We start from the raw sequence: 18,464 nt of genomic DNA on the forward strand, positions 1-18,464 counted from the left end.
CTCCTTAAACCCTAAATGCTATTTTTATTTACTTTTTTTTTTAAATTGAAATAGCATTTCTCAATTTCAAGCATTTTTCCGTATTTACGTGCGAAAAAAATAATAATATAGTAATTCTTTATTAAAAAAATTATATATTAAAAACCTTAAAATTATATGGCAAAAAAAATGATTAATATGTTGGAAATGAATTTTTTTTATTTTTTTATTAATTAATTAAAATGTGATAGATAATATAAATTTGAGTTTATCTAATTGTTGCAATAAAATAAAAAATGAGATTTTACTCAAAATTTAAAAAATAAATTTATACTTAAAATATAAAATTATAATAAAATTTAAATCGTAAAATTATATAATTTAATAAAATTATTTTAAAATTGATTGACTCTTTATTTGTTTAAAATCGTAACATAAAAAAATTTGACTATGACTATACTCTTTTTGACAAATTAAAATAATTTATATTATATAAATATTAAAACTCAAAAGTCATGTCCATTGTAATGAAGTATTTTTTTAATATTAAATAATATATATTTACTTATTAGTAGTTAATTTATGGTTTTTTTGGGTGTCTAGTTAATTTATGATGTACTAATAATCTAATACACCATGGGTGATCAACAAATATTCAAAAATAGTTGTTTACGTATTTTTTTTTTAACTTAAAATATAAGAAATTTAATAAGTACATGTTAATAAATTAAATTCTATATTGCATATAATGATACGGATTCCTCGTTCGATTGTGATCTCTGCACGGCAAAACGATTCACATTCTCACTAATTGTTATCGACGTTCGCGCTTTCGATTCAATTCAATGGTTTTGCTGTTAGGTCCCTCCACCTTCTTCTCCGGCGGACGTCGCCGGAGCAGGGAGCTCAGAATCGCCGTAGCTGGCGACGCATCCACCGGAAAATCCACCCTCATTGCCGCCATGGCTTCCGGCTCTTACTCCGAATCGGTTCCACCGCTGCTCCCTCCCACGCGGTTGCCTCATAATTTGTTCAATGATTCCGTTCCTCTCATCCTTATTGACACTCCTTCAAGGTCCTCTATCATGAAACACAACCATTAATGGAAAAACTGTTTAATTGTGTTAATTTTAGATATACCCTAGATTTAAGTAATTAACTGAATGAACTATGATTTTGTTTTTGCTTTCAAATTTTATCTTCTTTAGTGTTATAATCTGGAAGGTGCATGCCATTTGCTGAATCTTCAGCACTTATACAAGTGTTATAATCTGTTATGCTTGTGTTTATATGTTTTTCACAAAATTCTAAATTCATTATTATCTCATCAACTGTTAAAGTCTTGAACTTTACTGTTATTATTATGATATAACATTTGCATAGCAACTGCTTGATTGGATTAACATTTTCTTTTGGGTCAATGTTTTGTATGAAAAATTGTATGCCAGTATCTTGATTGGATTAACATTTTTCGTGTGTTAATTGTTGTAATTATTATGATAGATGAATGTTGTATACATACTTTTGGATGTTTTATTATGTTAATGTGATGTGAGCAAATGTGGCTTGCTTTGTTTAGTTTGGACAAACAAGGCACGCGCAATGAGGAATTGAAGCAAGCTGATGCAGTGGTTTTAACGTATGATTGTGAGGAACGTGCAACCTTTGAGCGTTTGAGTAGTTACTGGCTTCCCGAGCTACGCCGGTTAGAGGTTGGTGTTTGGATTAGTTTTTTTGAAGGAACTGAGGAAATATGAACGGCAAGCAAATAACCTTCTGTTGGAATTTACCTGGTCATGATGCAGGTGAAGGCACCGGTGGTTGTGGTTGGTTGTAAGCTAGATCTGCGGGATGATAGTCGGCTAGTGAGCTTAGAGAGTTTCACTTCACAGATCATGCAACAATTCAAGGAAGTTGTTACCTGTATTGAATGTTCTGCAGCTACGATGTATCAGGTTTGTTGTTTTATGAGATTATTATTAATCGTTTATACTTATATATTGTTTAATCTTGCAAATAGAAACTTTTGTAGTTTGTCCATTATGTATCAGAACATAAGATGAAGATACACAGACTTGTATTTTTGTTTTTAAAATTACTTGGTCATTTGGTTTTCCTTCAGCAACCAAGTGTGAATTATAAAAATTGCAAGAAATGCATATATACAGATTGTTACTTATTATATTGGTGTAACGTTTGACTTCCTATGTTCCAAAACTAAAAGTGCCATATATTTAATGTGTAACTTTGATTGCTTCTAGGTCCCTGAAGTTTTCTATTTTGCACAAAAATCAGTACTGCATCCAGTCGATCCATTGTTTGATTATGAAAGAAATGCTTTAACAGATAGATGTGTAAGGGCATTAAGAAGAATATTTGTAATCTGTGATCAAGACATGGATGGTGCCCTAAATGATGAAGAACTAAATGAATATCAGGTTTTTGATGGAGTCCCTCCCTCCTTTTTTTTTGGCTTTCAAATTTTGCATACTATGAATGTACAGTTTCTTTTGCTGTCTTTATTATTGGAATTCATATATCGACAGGTTAGATGCTTCAATGCACCATTGCAGCCATCTGAAATAGCAAGAGTCAAAAGACTTATAGAGCAGAAAGTACCTGAAGGAGTAAACTATACTGGTCTTACTTTTCCAGGCTTTATTTATATCCATAATATGTATCTAAAGAAAGGAAGTACAGAGACATTTTGGACAGTTCTAAGAAAGTTTGGGTATGATAATAATTTAAAACTCCGGGATGATTGCCTTCCAGTTCCATCTAAGAAGGCTCCTGATCAGGTCATATTTTCATCTTTTTACTATCTTGAAGTTCTAAGTTTTCTTCTGTGTGGTATTGCCGTTTAATTGTTATTTGGTTCATAACTTCATAACAAAAAATGTATCTAATTGCTAAAGTAGAATGCAAAAATGTTATATACATGGATTATACTAGCAAATTGAGCTGTAAAACTACTAATTTGAGGTTTTCTCAATGTTGATGATTGCCTAAAGCCAAAGAGATGCAAATATTTGATTGCATTGTTTTTATGATGCATGATTGTTTAGTCAAATGATCATTTTCAAAACATGAGAAATGGTTTGCATTTTCTACCAAATATCACATTTATCTTTGATTTAAGCCGTCAAATTCTGACAAATATTCTTGATGAATAAGGAGTTCTGCAATTTCTATTTAACTTGCAAATATATGTAAGAAAATTGGTTTATTTGACATAATATTGCAGAGTGTGGAGCTAACAAGTGAAGCTATAGAGTTTTTGAATGGTACCTTTCGATTGTTGGATACAGATAAAGTATGTCACAACATTTTTTATCCACTCCAATATGCACCTCCATTTAGTTAGCTTCCATGCGCATTTTAATTTATACTTTCTGTTCTTTGATGTTTCAAAACTTGACACTTTCTAGGATCGATCCCTATGCCCTGCAGAAGTTGATAAGCTTTTTAATACTGCTCCAGAGAGGTGAACATTCCCTTTATTTGTCCCTTTTTCTTTTCCCAAATAAGTAATTAATTTTCCACTGCTATCATATTAATCTGCACTTTTTTTTTGGAGAGGGGGGGAGGAGAGGGGGGTGTTATATTAATCTGCATAGTTAAATTACTCTTTTGTGACATTGAGGAAGTACACTTAAATTGTTTGATGGCCTCTAATAGCTCAGCTATTGATTAAGTATCAACAGTAGAGCTTTGAGATAGTTACTAGGTCCAACAGTCAATAACATATCTCAGACAAAATTGCCGTTATAAGATACTTGAAAAAGGTATTAACAGTTCTTATGTTTATGTTGAAGGATTACATTGTCTTGCCTCTTAAAAATGCCTCTCTTTTCTGTTTTTTACCCTTGTAATTCCACGTATAAGCTTTTTCTCCTGGATTTGATAATGGTATTAATTTTAAACATTTTAATCCTTCTATTTTTTTCAAAAATTTTATATCTTAAAAAGATGTTCATTGCTTCCTTTTTCCCCCTAGTGATTCGTCATACATGTCTTGAAACAGTGATATAGCTATCTCTTCATTTTGCCTGGAATTATAAGTCTCAGATTACCACTTGCTTTTGAATTTTAGTCCATGGAATGATGCTCCATACAAGGATGCAACCGAGAAAACTAGCATGGGTTATGCATCTCTGAAGGGATTTCTGTCTCAGGTGATTTATCAATCACTTTCTCTGTCTTTTATTGTCCAACCGGTTGCTGTTGGAGAAATATCTGAAAGGATTTTTATCCTTCCTGATTTTAGCAATACTGGGTCCATGGTGTAAATGGCCTTTCACTTGCTACTGCAGTATATATCTTGTGAGGTAGATCCATATCATAATTTAACTAGCTCTGATGGAAAATTTAACAAAGATTGTAACCAGAATCAGGACAGACACAATCATAATTTTTTGGGTTTAAATTGTGGAACTGATATGCCTATCTCTATCAGGGAAGATTTGTATTGATTAGTAGTCCACCATGTTGGAATAGTTGTTGAAGTAGGTTACTTGTTAGTGTTTCTATGATTATTAGATTGAGCATTTTAATTCCGTTGTTCCCATGTGGGAGCCTCGTGCATTTTATTCAAGTATCCCTTTCTACTTCTTGCTTTGCCGGATCTGTTGGATAGGACATCATCCAATTCTCCAGTTGCATCATTTTACTTCTTGTACATTTCTATTGTTGGTAAATTGAAAAGAATGCTTCTTTACTATCTTGTCTACATTTAGCTGGAAGTTGAGTGAGTTTGATTTTTTTATTTTTATTTTTATTTTTATTTTTGAATAATTGTATGTTGCAGTGGGCCCTCATGACATTACTTGATCCAACACTTAGCTTGGCTAATTTGATTTACATTGGATATAGTGGTAATCCTGCTACAGCTTTGCAAGTTACTCGTAGAAGATCAGCAGACCGCAAGAAGCAAACAACAGAAAGAAATGTGTTCCAATGCTATGTTCTTGGTTCTAAAAATGCAGGGAAATCTGCTTTGCTGAATTCATTCTTGGAAAGGTGTGATTTTGAACCGATCATCATAGTCCAATTCCCCAATTATATGCTGCTTCCTTGTATTCTAAATTTGAGTCTATAACCAAGTAAAATTTAATATGCTTATACTGTTTATTGCTGTTTTGCTTCAAATCAACAACTTCCTCTGTTGATTGTGCAGGCCTTTCTCAGATAGTTATACTCCTACAACAGTTGAACAGTATGCAGCAAATGTAGTTGAACTAATTGGGGTGAGTATTATGATGAGAAAATGTGATAATCAATTAAGTGATTTTGATTTTTCCTGAATCTAATTCACTCTTGGTGATAAGTATATACAAACTCCTACTTCTAACCCTAATATTTACCATACAGGGAACTAGGAAAACTCTCATATTGTGTGAGATACCAGAGGATGGCGTATCAAAGTTTTTGTCAAATCAGAATTGTTTGGCTGCATGTGATGTAGCTCTTTTTGTGTATGACAGGTGTGGTGCAAAATTTTCATGGCTTAATGCTTTTGCTGCATCATAGTTGTAGGACTGCTGGGTTGCATTATTGATATTGAAATGAGATCTTCTAGAAGTGTGTATGTTAGCTTAAAATATGCTGTGTTCCACATGAAAGGAATAATTATTTGAATGTTGATGAACTTTGTTGAACTAGAAACCAAGTCACTCAATCTTGGATATCTTGAATCTCCGACCTATGGATGGGTTGTTCTAAAAGTCATTGAAGTTTAATTTGGCTAAGCATTCATGTTTCCTTTCCTTCCTCGAGTATCGCTAGAATTGATTTTCATGGCATAGACATACAATACTCAATGGATTTGTCGATTAAGAAGGACCTAGGATTTATAAGTCAAAGACATACATAACAATATATATTTTGCTACTCGTGTTTGTTATTTCTAGGCACAGCTATACACTCCTGTTAAATTAAAATACAAATGCAATTCTGATTTCTGAGTTCACTTACTAGTATTAGACTATTAGTACACCAAATTTTGTGGTTTTAAGGTCACTAGTGGAATAAATTTTTCAATTGAATTAATCTGGCTTAATTTTTGGATTTTATTCTAATTTCGTTGTTTAAGATCTATGTTCCCTATTTTCCAGCTCAGATGAACATTCATGGAGGAAATCCAGAGATTTACTTGAGAGGGTTGTTAGAAAAGGAGAACTAACTGGCTATAGAGTTCCTTGCCTCCTCATTGCTGCTAAGGATGATTTAACTCCCCATCCGAGGGCGTTACTGGATTCAGTAAAGGTAATTTGCTTTCAGATTGTAAGCACCAAATAGTTTGCGAACATGATGATTTTCTATGATTTGATATACTTTTACCTTTGAATTCAGTATTTTATCATTATGTATAGGTTGCTCAACAATTGGGAATAGAGGTACCTATTCATGTAAGTATGAAATTGGATGACTCAAGTTATGTGTACCAGAAGATTGTCAAGGCTGCAGAACACCCTCATTTGAACATTCCAGAGAGTGAGACTGCAAAGAAAAGAAAACAACAGCAGCAATTTTTCTATCAATCTCTTATGTTTGCCTTAGGTGCGTTACTCACTTCCTCTGACCAGAATTTGGAAATAAGGTTATCAAACTTACTCAAATCATAAACTCGAATTTGTGACTTAAACCTGGAAATAGTTTAAAACTTTAAGGATTTGATACCCTTAGTAACCCTTGTTTACAAGGTTTGACACAAGCACCAAAAGTTTACAGCATCCAAGTTTTTTATTATCCAACTTAACTTTTAAATAGTACTCTTTCTTGAATTTACAGTTGGAGCAGCTGTTGCAGCATTTGGTTTGTCAGTGAGCCGAGCACGTGCCATAAAGAAAAGTTCAGTTACTTAGTCATCAAAAAACTATTCAACTGCACCAGTAGTTTTTTCTAATAACATTAACTATTGACTGCATTGACTGTGCATTAGAGTGGTTTTGGGTACCCTAAAGTTAAAAATATACGATGTATAGTTCTTGTAATCGTATTTATTTTTTTGTTGTGAGAATGCTTTAATAAGGCTACCTATTTATATATATAGTTTTTCTTTTCTTTAATTTGTTTTTTCCATGGGAAATACTTTAATCAACAAATCATGTAAGTTAATTAGATTGATCAATTTGAGTAATACTTATCTTTTGTCAGTTTTATGATATCTTAATGTTAAAACTTAGCATCTGAGGAGTGAGCTGGTGAGGCTGGACAAAAGAAGAATAAGGATAGGGGAGAATATGGAAGATAGAGCTGAAGATTTTTCATTAGTGTGGCAAATCACACCCTATACTGTACAAAGAATAACCTTATATATAAGAAGCTAATAAAATTGTTATTTTAACTAGAGTAAAGATATAAAATGAATGATCTAACTATGGCAAATAAATGGTAAATAAATGATCTAACTATATACATCTTTTTTTTTTTTTGGACTGGGCTAACTATATACATCTTAGTCATGCTAATAGAGTTGCTATAATGGATAGCCAATTAATCATTAACAAGCTCCAACACTTAGTGTTTTTTTTTTTTTGTCGGAATATCTTATTGTCTTTGATAATATGTTTACATCCATTTTTATCAATTGTTTTTTGGGCCACGACATTATTGAACGGAACATGAAGGTTTAGCCATGAGGCATTAAGTGGAAAAATCATTAATAGCAAAAAAATTGGAAAAATCATAATTAATATTTTAATAAAAAAGTTCAAATAATTTTTTCACATAATAATTAGTAATTTTTAATACAATCATATTAAGTATATATTAAAATCAATCACCAGTATAAAATATAAATTAAAATATAAAATATATATTAAAAATAAGTTAAATTATATATGAATACATATAAATACATAGCAATTAATTTTAATGGTTGATTTTAATGTACAAACAATATTTTTGTTTTTCATATAGTCATTAACAAGTGACCATAAGACATCTTAAGGGGAATTTCAATTTCATATTTTTTTGAGAGTGAATTAATAAAAACCATAAATATATTAGCAAAAGGTGAATTCCCCAACGATGGACGGGAAGAACGAAGAACTTTGAAAATAAAAAAGATGAGAAGAAATGGACAACTGTGTAGATCTAAAGAAGCTTGAAAGAGTTAAACTAAGAGATCTCATGTTGACGAAAGAGAACACCTATTTCATCTTTCAAAATCTTTGTCCCTCCTCTGTGTAACTTTGAATGAATACTATTGTGTGCTTTTGGCCACCTTTTTTGTGTGATCATTTTCCAAATCTTAAGGATTTGTTACTCCATTCTATTGTTGCTAATTCGATTCCTATTCATGCAACACGCGTACATAGAGAGTAGAGAGAATATAATGATGCCTTTATACATATACGTCCACCAACATATTTGTGAGAAAAAATGTACGAACAATTATTCATATTCACAAGGGTAAATTATTTAAGAAAACTAAATGAGAGTAAAAATTATCACATTGTCCTAAATTAGAAAGGACAATATTTTTGTCCTCCCACTTTTTATATAAATCGTTGCCTCTATACAAATTTTAGAAAAAATAAAATATATAAAGCCTGGTGGGATACAATGATTCATGCTTATATATCCAACAGTACATAAATCCTTATAGTGAGCATAAATCATGAGATAAAGGGTGGTTTTAAATAAAATAGAGTAAAACATTTGAAAATCTCATGGTTTATGAAGGTCAAAGCCAAAACCCAAAAAAACTCTATAACTTATACAAAACTACAACAAATCATGAATTCTCATATTTAAAAAAAGCAAACTTTATGTTTAATTCTTCAATTATTTAATATATACATATGATGAATCATTCGTTAGTGTTAATTTAAATAAAAGGAAAAAAACAAAAAAAATATCGATCACCTAACATATATATATATATATATATAATTAAAGATGTCTGGAATATTAAGATTAGTTTCTTTAGTAGTGTACTCATAATTTGTTGGTCTTTTTCTAAAAAGAATATAAAAAGATTTTATAAATTTTAAGATTTAAATCGAAGATCGATTTTATATATATGTACACATGATGAAGTGACACTACTAAAATTATAAATAATAACTTTTCATTCATATAATTTTTTTTATAAAAGTCATTGTTAAATAAAAAATTTATACTTTATAAAATTTAGTCATTTTATTTTTTAAATAAACTTACGACATATTACAGAATCCAAAAAAATATATTTCTAAAGAAAAATAAGTGAAATAGTATCAAAATTATAAATAATCATGTCATGTTATTTTTTCTAAAAGAAAAACTAATAAACATAATAAATCAAATTGAATAATTTTATTTGAGTTAGGAAAGTAAATTATAATAATGTAACGTTGTCATGTTTGTAATGCTAAATTTTAAATATTTATAAGTTTAATAATTCATGCTATGAATAGATAAGATTAAAATTTATCATTCTAATTTTGATTTTTCTTTTTTAATTATATCGATTACATGAATTATAACTTCAAATGTAAGAAAAAAATATAAAATACATATATAATACATATTGTTCTTTTTCATTAATTTATTAAGACTTAAAAATATTGATTTACTGTAATTTTGTATAAATTATGAGATTTTCTTTTATTTTAGTCCTAAACTTTATAAATCATAGAATTCTCAAATATTTTACTCTATTTCATTTAAAATTATCCTTTATCCTACAATTTAAGCTCACCATGATGATTTAATTTATACACTGTAGAATATATAAGCATAAATCATTGTATCCCACTAGGTTTTATATTTTTTTAAAAAATTAGTATAAAGACAACTATTTACATAAAAAAGAATAGGAGGACAAAAATGTTATTCTTTCTTATTTAAAACAAAGCTGATAATTTTTATTCTTATTTAATTTTTTAAAGTAATTTACTCTATTTATTAGAAGGATGTGATGACGATGGTGCTGAAGATCGAAAGTTAGGAAGTTTTCAAGTCTAAGTAAATAGATCAACTGGATTTATCGAAAATCGAAACAACTACTTGACGTGCCATCTGAGTTCTTAATCAGATTTTTTAAATTTAGATAATTTAGACGGTTGAAAAATTTACTAATAAATGCTTAGTTATTTTAATATTAAAAATATTTAAAAAATAATAAAAATCAATTTAAATAAATTTAAAATTATTTTATTTTATATTTATTAATTTTAACTAAAATAAATATATAATATTAATTGAATAAATATATAATTTTAAATATTATATACATAAAATTATAAATGTTGAGTTAAATAAAGTAACTTTAAATTATTATCTTTCTAACGTTACTTTTTTATATTTTTTGTAAACTTTCATGCATGTTTTATTTGGTAAATACTTTTGTTACGGCCCGGCCCAAAGACCCGACGGGTCGACCCTGGCCCGAGCTCCACCCGACCCGACTCCTCGCCCTTCAAACGACCCGGACACGTGTCCAGTACGACCCACACGCGGCTACAGGACAATGTCCTTGGGAACATGGGCCTGTCCTCACAAGGGGCCCACTACTGACATGTATATAAGGGGAAGATTGGCTCTTCCCCCGAGGTACGTCACCCTTCCACATAACTTTTCCCGCCTGCACATTATCTGACTTAGGCGTCGGAGTGTCTTTGCAGGTGACACCCCCCCTCGACCATTCACCAGTACAAGTGCTCGACTGCTCGAGAGGCCCGCGACCAGCGTGATCAAGGTCAGGGTCTCCTCACTCCTTCACCCGCGAATCCTACCTCCCACATGAGCTGAAGGAACCTTTGATTGAAATGATAAGGGCCAACAGGGACTTGTTCGCCTGGACACCAGCCGACATGCCGGGCATAGATCCAAAAATCATCTCACATCATCTAGCCGTCAAGGCGGAAGCACGCCCAGTGGCTCAACGAAGGAGAAAGATGTCGGCGAAAAGAGCAGAGGAGGTAGCCAAGCAAACGGCCAGCCTCCTAGAAGCAGGCTTCATACGGGAAGTGGACTACTCGACATGGCTCTCGAATGTGGTATTGGTGAGAAAACACAACGGCAAGTGGAGAATGTGCGTGGACTACTCTGACCTTAACAAAGCATGCCCCAAAGATTGCTTCCCCCTCCCCAACATAGATGCACTCGTCGACGCCGCGGCGGGATACCGGTATCTAAGTTTCATGGACGCCTACTCCGGTTACAATCAGATACCGATGCACCGTCCCGACGAAGACAAGACGGCGTTCATAACGCCAGGAGGAACTTTTTGCTATAAGGTAATGCCATTCGGCTTGAAAAATGCAGGAGCAACATATCAAAGGCTGATGAACAGGATATTCCACGACCTCATAGGGAAAACAGTTGAAGTTTACGTGGACGACATCCTGGCAAAAACAACACGACCTGATGACCTCTTGAACGACCTGGCAAGTGTATTTGCGTCCCTCCGTCAACACGGTATGAGGCTGAATCCCCTCAAGTGCGCCTTCGCCATGGAAGCCGGCAAGTTCCTGGGATTTATGATAACTCAGAGAGGGGTAGAAGCTAACCCGGAGAAATGCCAGGCGATACTCCAGATGAAGAGCCCGGGTTGCATCAAGGACGTCCAGAGGTTGGCAGGACGGTTGACCTCACTATCCCGATTTCTCGGAGCTTCGGCGACAAAGGCCCTGCCATTCTTTAACCTCATGAAGAAAGGGATGGCGTTTGAGTGGACACCCGCATGTGAAGAAGCCTTTCAACACTTCAAGGAAATCCTGGCGGCACCTCCCGTTCTCGGGAAGCCAAAGGACGGGGAACCACTATACCTATACCTCGCTATAACAAGCGAAGCCCTGGCCGCAGTTCTGGTACGGGAGGACGGGAAAGCTCAACAGCCAGTCTATTTCATAAGCAGGGCCCTGCAAGGGGCAGAATTAAGATATAGCAAGTTGGAAAAGCTAGCCTTAGCACTCCTAACTTCCTCGAGAAGGTTAAAACAGTACTTCCAAAGTCACCAAGTTGTCGTCAGAACGGACCAAGGGATCCGACAAGTTCTCCAAAAACCCGATCTGGCGGGAAGAATGATGACTTGGTCCATCGAACTCTCCCAATATGACATACGGTACGAGCCCCGGCAAGCCATCAAAGCGCAGGCCATGGCGGATTTTTTAGTTGAAGTAACGGGAGACCCAAGCGAAGACGTGGGTACACGGTGGAAGCTCCATGTGGACGGAGCCTCCAACCAGACCTTTGGAGGTGCCGGGATCATCCTGAAAAGCCCGATTGGGGTTGTATACGAACAGTCGGTCAGATTCGAGTTTCCCATCTCGAACAACCAGGCAGAATATGAAGCCCTTATAGGAGGCTTAACCATAGCGGCAGAAGTCGGCGCGAGAAGACTGGAAATATGCAGTGACTCCCAAGTCGTCACTTCCCAAGTAAACGGTAGCTACCAAGCCAAAGACCCCTTGCTTCAGAAGTACCTGGAAAAGGTTAAAAGCTTGAGCCAAAAGTTCGAAGAGGTCACGGTCCACCACGTACCTAGAGAAAGGAACACACGGGCAGACCTCCTGTCAAAGTTAGCTAGCACAAAGCCGGGAGAAGGGAACCGGTCTCTCATCCAAGGCATGACGAGAGAACCAGCAATCACACTGCACGTGACAAGCCTAGGTTCTTCATGGCTAGACCCCATCACCGACTTCCTAGAACACGGCAAACTCCCCAGTGATGAAAAGGACGCGGCAAAATTGAGAAGGGAAGCGGCCAAATACGCCGTCATCCAAGGACAGTTGTTCAGGAAAGGGCTCAACCAACCCCTACTGAAGTGCCTTCACCCCGATCAGACGGACTACGTCCTAAGGGAAGTCCATGAGGGCTGCTGCGGGCACCACATCGGAGGCAAGGCCCTAGCGAGGAAACTAATCCGAGCCGGATACTATTGGCCGTCGATGATGGCAGACTCCAAAGAGTTCGTCAAAAAATGCGTAAAGTGCCAACAGAACGCCAACTTTGCCAGGGCGCCGGCCTCCGAGTTAAGCTTGCTGACGACTTCTCGACCATTCTCTCAATGGGGAGTCGACCTCTTAGGGCCTTTCCCAGTCGGCCCGGGGCAAGTCAAATACCTCATTGTCGCAATTGACTACTACACCAAATGGATAGAAGCCGAACCGCTAGCCAGCATATCCTCATCTAATTGCAGGAAGTTCATGTGGAGGCAGGTGGTAACGCGATTCGGGATACCGGAAGTCGTCATCTCCGACAACGGCACGCAATTTACTGATAAGAAGTTCATGGAATTCCTCAACGGCCTGGGCATAAAACAAAGGTTCTCTTCGGTAGAACACCCTCAGACGAACGGACAAGTGGAGTCCGCCAACAAGGTTATCCTTTCAGGGCTAAAAAGAGGTTGGACAACAAAAGGGTGCTTGGGCCGACGAGCTAGCATCGGTCCTCTGGTCTTACCGAACAACCGAGCAATCCTCCACCAAGGAAACTCCTTTCCGACTAACGTACGGGGTGGATGCAGTAATACCCGTAGAGATCGGTGAACCGAGTCCGCGGTTGCTTTTGAAAGGAGTAGAGGAAACCGTAGAAAAGGACCTGATAGATGAAGCCCGGGAAATGGCCCATTTGACAGAAACGGCGCTAAAACAAAGAATGGCTCTGCGCTACAACACCAAAGTGCTAAAGAGGGAATTCGAGCCAAACGACCTCGTCCTAAGGCGGAATGATATCGGCCTGCCGACCCCCGGAGAGGGCAAGCTAGCGGCAAACTGGGAAGGCCCCTACAGAGTCAAAAAGGTGATGGGAAAAGGAGCCTTTAAGTTAGAAAAGCTTGATGGCAAGGAGGTCCCGAGGACATGGAACGCGGACAACCTTAGAAGATTCTACTCCTAGAGGACGGAACGACATGCCGGCTAATTTAGCTAAGTAGTTAATTTGTCATTTGAACTTTATAGTAGCTTTCAAGTCCTTTATGTGGTTACCGAATAAGATATACTTGTGCAAATTCTCCACCCTATTTTATCTCCGCTTTTCAGATAAACCATCTCGTCATGACTAACGCCGACGTGCGACCCGGGACTGATCACCCCGGGAGATCATCAACTACCGTTGTAACAAATAACTACACGAAAGGCCACGGGCCGCCGGTATAAACGACTACAAACCAAAAACGGTTAATAGGAACAATAACACGATCAGACGAATAAACGACAACTATGAACCAAAACGGTTAGAAACGATAACGCGATCAGACGAATAAGAAAAGGTTTATCGCGACAACACGAGCAAGCGACCGAAAAAGGTCATTGTTCACAAGTCAAAATAAAAACGGCTAAGATCAAATTGTTCACAAGCCAAAACGGCTAAAATCAAGATTATTCACAAGCCAAAACAAAACGGCTAAACAAAAACTTTAAAACAAGGGATTCATTTCTTGGGGACATCGACAACTTGGCCATCCTTAATGACTTTACGAATGCCGATTGCCGATGTGTCGAACTCGGGAGCAATGACTTTGACCTGAGCCTTAAGAGCCTCTTCGGTCGCCAGAATCGCACCATTCCCCTGTTTGACGATGTCTTTATACTTCGCCTTCCATGTTGCCAGTTCGGCCTCCACGGCCTGCTTCTCTTTCTCAACTTCAGCCACACGCTTTTGCGCCGCGCCGACCTGACCCTCCAAAGCCATTTCGCGCTCAACCAAACGTTCAACCGTCGCGTCCGACTCTTTCTGTTTCTTCTCAGCAGTTGTTGCCTTCTGTTTGGCGGCGGTAGCTTTCTGCTCGGTAGCGGTGGCTTTCTTCTCGGCAGCGTCCAGTTTTTCCGAAGATTGAGTCAATTGCTCACGAAGGGTTTCAACTTCACTTTTCAGCTCGTTATTAGCCTTCCCGGCAGAATCCAACCTCCTGCGGAGAGACTCCATCCCGGACAGTTCGAACTCGGCCTTCCGAGCTATGACTGCGCCGCGCAGGAGAGTGCGATACATCCACCTCGCCTGCCCGGCAAGGGATGACTCGTGGAAATACTCCTCGGTACCGGGGATCAGCTGGGAGTCTATGAAGTTCCCGGCGTCAAAATTCCTTTCCATGACAGTAAGGACGCCCTCAGGGCTAGACGACGCCGTGGAGGCCTTCCTTCTTTTCTTCGGGTTGGGGACCTCTTCCGCCTCAACATCCGGGTTAGGCACGGAACCCCCAGTTCCAATCACCTCGCGGAAAGGCGAGGCATGGACTGCCTTGCCACCTTCGACCGCGGCACCTTGAGCCGAGGTGCCAATCTCGTTGGTTGTGGCCCTCTGCTCGGGAACATCCTTGACCTCCGGAGGAGCATCAGGCCCCTCGGGGGCGGGTTGCTCGTCACCCTCCTCGTCATCACCACCGCCTAGAAAGGTTTGAAACAAGTCGGGAAGACCCGTCACCGACGCAGACATATCCACTGCAGGAAAGCAAAGAAGGTCGGTTAATCACCACATAATATCAATAAAAGGAAAAAAGGTAAAGGGTAAAGTAAAAAGCTTCTCACAAATATAATTACGACCGGACTCCCGGTCACCCATGAGGAGGTGGGGATTTACTTGGTTCTTCCCAAAAACTGCCATCAACACCTCGGCAATCTGCCTATCCACCGCCGACATGCCTCTATAGGTTACCTTAATAAAAGTATTGGACCCTGCCCCGAAACTCCAATAAGTCGGGATGAGCCGTACCCCCTCCAAAGACAACCAAAAGGGATGACGACCTTTGACAGGGCGGACCTTAAAATATTTGTCCTTAAACCCATGGTAAGAATCTTCAAACAAACCGAAAATCTTCCGACCCTGGACAGACCGGAAGGACATGAACCATTTTTTGTGTTTCCCCTCCTTGGAAGGGTTTGTGAGGGTGAAGAAGAAGAGGAAAACATCCACGGACACCGGCAGTTCGAGATATTCACAGACCATCTCGAAACAGCGGATCGAGACCCAACTGTTCGGATGCAACTGCGACGGTGACACGGAAATTCGATTTAAAAGCGCCATTTGAAAGGCTGAAAACGGAATACGAACTCCGACTTGAGTGAACATGGCTTTGTAGAACCAAATCCAGTCGGCGACCTGGCGGGGTTGGAAGTTGATTTCGTACAATCGCTCGTGAGGAGCCGGGACGAAAACGTCGTAATTGGCCTCCTTGTCAGTCCCACCACACAAGTACCCGGCTTGTCGGAACTCGGTGAGCTCCTCCTCGCCCATTTGATTAGGCGAATCCTTCACGTCAGAAACGACCCAAGCATAGGGATCGTACGCCGCGAGGTTAACGGATGCCCGGGAAACCGTGCGAGCCATACCTACATGGGGAGACCATCCAGTCAGTCTAAGAGATCGGTTGCTCAGGCCGAATACAGACACTACCCCCCACGACTCCCCGACTAAGGCCAATCAAGACTAAATGGCGAAAAGAACAAGAAAAAACCTACCCTGGAATGGTACTTTCCCCCCTAACACATCTACTCGCAACTAAAAGACTACACAGTAACATCAAAAAGCCAAACAGCAAACGCGCAAAAATAATGCATAAAAGAGAGTGGGATTCGAAAGTTACCTGAATTAATGGAAGAATGACGGAGTAGTTGTTAAAGAAAGATGCGAAGGGAAAAGCACACAGCAGCACTGCAAAGAAGTGTTGAGATTTGGGAGCAAGAAGAGGGCAGAGAAGAGGAAGGCACAAAAGAAAGAGAAAAATGCTCAAACTGCCCCGTTTAAAAACTACCCCAGGAAGCGCGAAACGACTGGGGGCAAAATGGTCTTTTCAGCAAGGGTTTTTCACCCCATTATGAGCGTTTAATGCTCGGCACGGGGAACGATGCGACGAAACGGTTGCTGGCGCAACCAAAGGACACGCACGCAGAGGGCACGTCCTTATCACGAATGGCCGACCAGACGACCCCAAGTAAGAGACAAGACAACACGCCATTGATAGCTTCCACGGCTACCATTGGCGCGTGGGGGCACTGTTACGGCCCGGCCCAAAGACCCGACGGGTCGACCCTGGCCCGAGCTCCACCCGACCCGACTCCTCGCCCTTCAAACGACCCGGACACGTGTCCAGTACGACCCACACGCGGCTACAGGACAATGTCCTTGGGAACATGGGCCTGTCCTCACAAGGGGCCCACTACTGACATGTATATAAGGGGAAGATTGGCTCTTCCCCCGAGGTACGTCACCCTTCCACATAACTTTTCCCGCCTGCACATTATCTGACTTAGGCGTCGGAGTGTCTTTGCAGGTGACACCCCCCCCTCGACCATTCACCAGTACAAGTGCTCGACTGCTCGGGAGGCCCGCGACCAGCGTGATCAAGGTCAGGGTCTCCTCACTCCTTCACCCGCGAATCCTACCTGTCCGGAAACCGACTACCGAACAACTTTAAAAATTTGAAATTTTTAACTTTTCAATACAAATTTTTTATACTTAACTAGTAGGCAGTAGCGCTTTCAAGCTATTTGTTTGATTAATTAGGTTAGGTATATATTAATTAAAATTAATTATCAATGTAAAATATATATTAAAATATAAAATATATATTAAAAATAAAATTAAATAATATATATAAATATATAATAATTAATTTTAATAATTAATTTTAATGTGTAAACAGTATTTTTTTATTCGGTTAATCGTATCTCATTAGTCAAATAATTTTATTAAATAGAAAGGAAGTCACTTAAATAAATTAAAGTTGTTAAAAATATTTTTTTTTAAAATAATTTTTAATAAATAAAATTGAACATATATAACCGATTAAACTGTGTTATTTTTATTAAAATTAGACCAAAAAGATCAATTTAGCTGAAAAATTAATAAATTAAAATTTAAATTGGTCTAAATTAATTTTTTTTATAAAAAATTACTATAATATTTTTATTATAAAAAATAACTAAAATATTCCTATTATATATATATATATATATTAATTTTAAAAATTTTAAATCCCAATTATACGACGACAGAAAAGAAAAGTGCTAGAATTTAAGATTTTTAAAATTAATATATATGATAGGAGCATTTTAATTATTTTATATAATAGAGATATTGTAGTCATTTTTTTAAAAAGTAACATTAATTTAGACCAGTTTAAGGTTTAATTTACCATTTTTTTCGATCAAATTATTTTATCTGACCTAATTTTGACAAAAATAATACGGTTTAATCAATTATATATGTTAAATTTTAATTATTAAAAACATCTATAAAAAAGACATTTTAGACATCTTTATCTCAGTAGCTCTCAACAAAAAAATGTATTAGTCCGATACTTTTATCTTTTTAGAAAAAAAATTCTAATTTTATTAAACTAAATTACCTAAACTAAAATTAAACAACTTGAAATATAATTTAATCCAATATAATTAAATACAAAAGAATACTAGACATTTAAATATTTTTTTAATCAAATTTTTAACTAAATTTGTGTATTTTTTCATATACACACAGACACCTTTTCTTTTTCTCATGCTTCTTTTACTTTTTTTTCTTCTTCTTTTTTAATTTTTTTACACACTTCTTCTTTT

At 37.2% G+C, this 18,464-nt stretch overlaps 2 protein-coding genes across 2 annotated transcripts; both read left to right on the top strand.

The window, feature by feature from the left end:
* Window positions 1-738: 738 nt before the first annotated feature.
* Window positions 739-7,055, top strand: LOC130961538 (mitochondrial Rho GTPase 2-like). The gene is made up of 14 exons (XM_057887474.1): window positions 739-1,054; window positions 1,559-1,691; window positions 1,785-1,934; window positions 2,241-2,417; window positions 2,526-2,777; window positions 3,224-3,292; window positions 3,408-3,463; window positions 4,073-4,154; window positions 4,787-4,998; window positions 5,156-5,225; window positions 5,350-5,462; window positions 6,093-6,243; window positions 6,351-6,537; window positions 6,769-7,055. Exons 1-14 carry the CDS (start codon window positions 825-827, stop codon window positions 6,840-6,842), a joined length of 1,956 nt encoding a protein of 651 aa, XP_057743457.1. The 5' UTR covers window positions 739-824; the 3' UTR covers window positions 6,843-7,055.
* A 4,941-nt stretch (window positions 7,056-11,996) lies between these two features.
* LOC130963515 (uncharacterized) lies at window positions 11,997-13,460 on the top strand. Its single transcript, XM_057889621.1, has one exon. The coding sequence runs from the start codon at window positions 11,997-11,999 to the stop codon at window positions 13,458-13,460; it is 1,464 nt and encodes a 487-aa protein (XP_057745604.1).
* The last annotated feature ends 5,004 nt before the right edge of the window (window positions 13,461-18,464 follow it).

This window comes from Arachis stenosperma, chromosome 2 (assembly GCF_014773155.1).
Source record: "Arachis stenosperma cultivar V10309 chromosome 2, arast.V10309.gnm1.PFL2, whole genome shotgun sequence".
NCBI classification, from domain to species: domain Eukaryota; kingdom Viridiplantae; phylum Streptophyta; class Magnoliopsida; order Fabales; family Fabaceae; genus Arachis; species Arachis stenosperma.

What these genes read in the sequence shown, in the direction of transcription:
- LOC130963515 (XM_057889621.1), top strand. Translation starts at nt 11,997, where the DNA reads ATGACTTGGTCCATCGAACTCTCCCAATATGACATACGGTACGAGCCC.
- LOC130961538 (XM_057887474.1), top strand. Translation starts at nt 825, where the DNA reads ATGGTTTTGCTGTTAGGTCCCTCCACCTTCTTCTCCGGCGGACGTCGC. An exon ending in CTTATTGACACTCCTTCAAG is followed by an intron (nt 1,055 to 1,558) that starts GTCCTCTATCAT and finishes TGCTTTGTTTAG; the next exon opens with TTTGGACAAACAAGGCACGC. An exon ending in CTAAGAAGGCTCCTGATCAG is followed by an intron (nt 2,778 to 3,223) that starts GTCATATTTTCA and finishes ATAATATTGCAG; the next exon opens with AGTGTGGAGCTAACAAGTGA.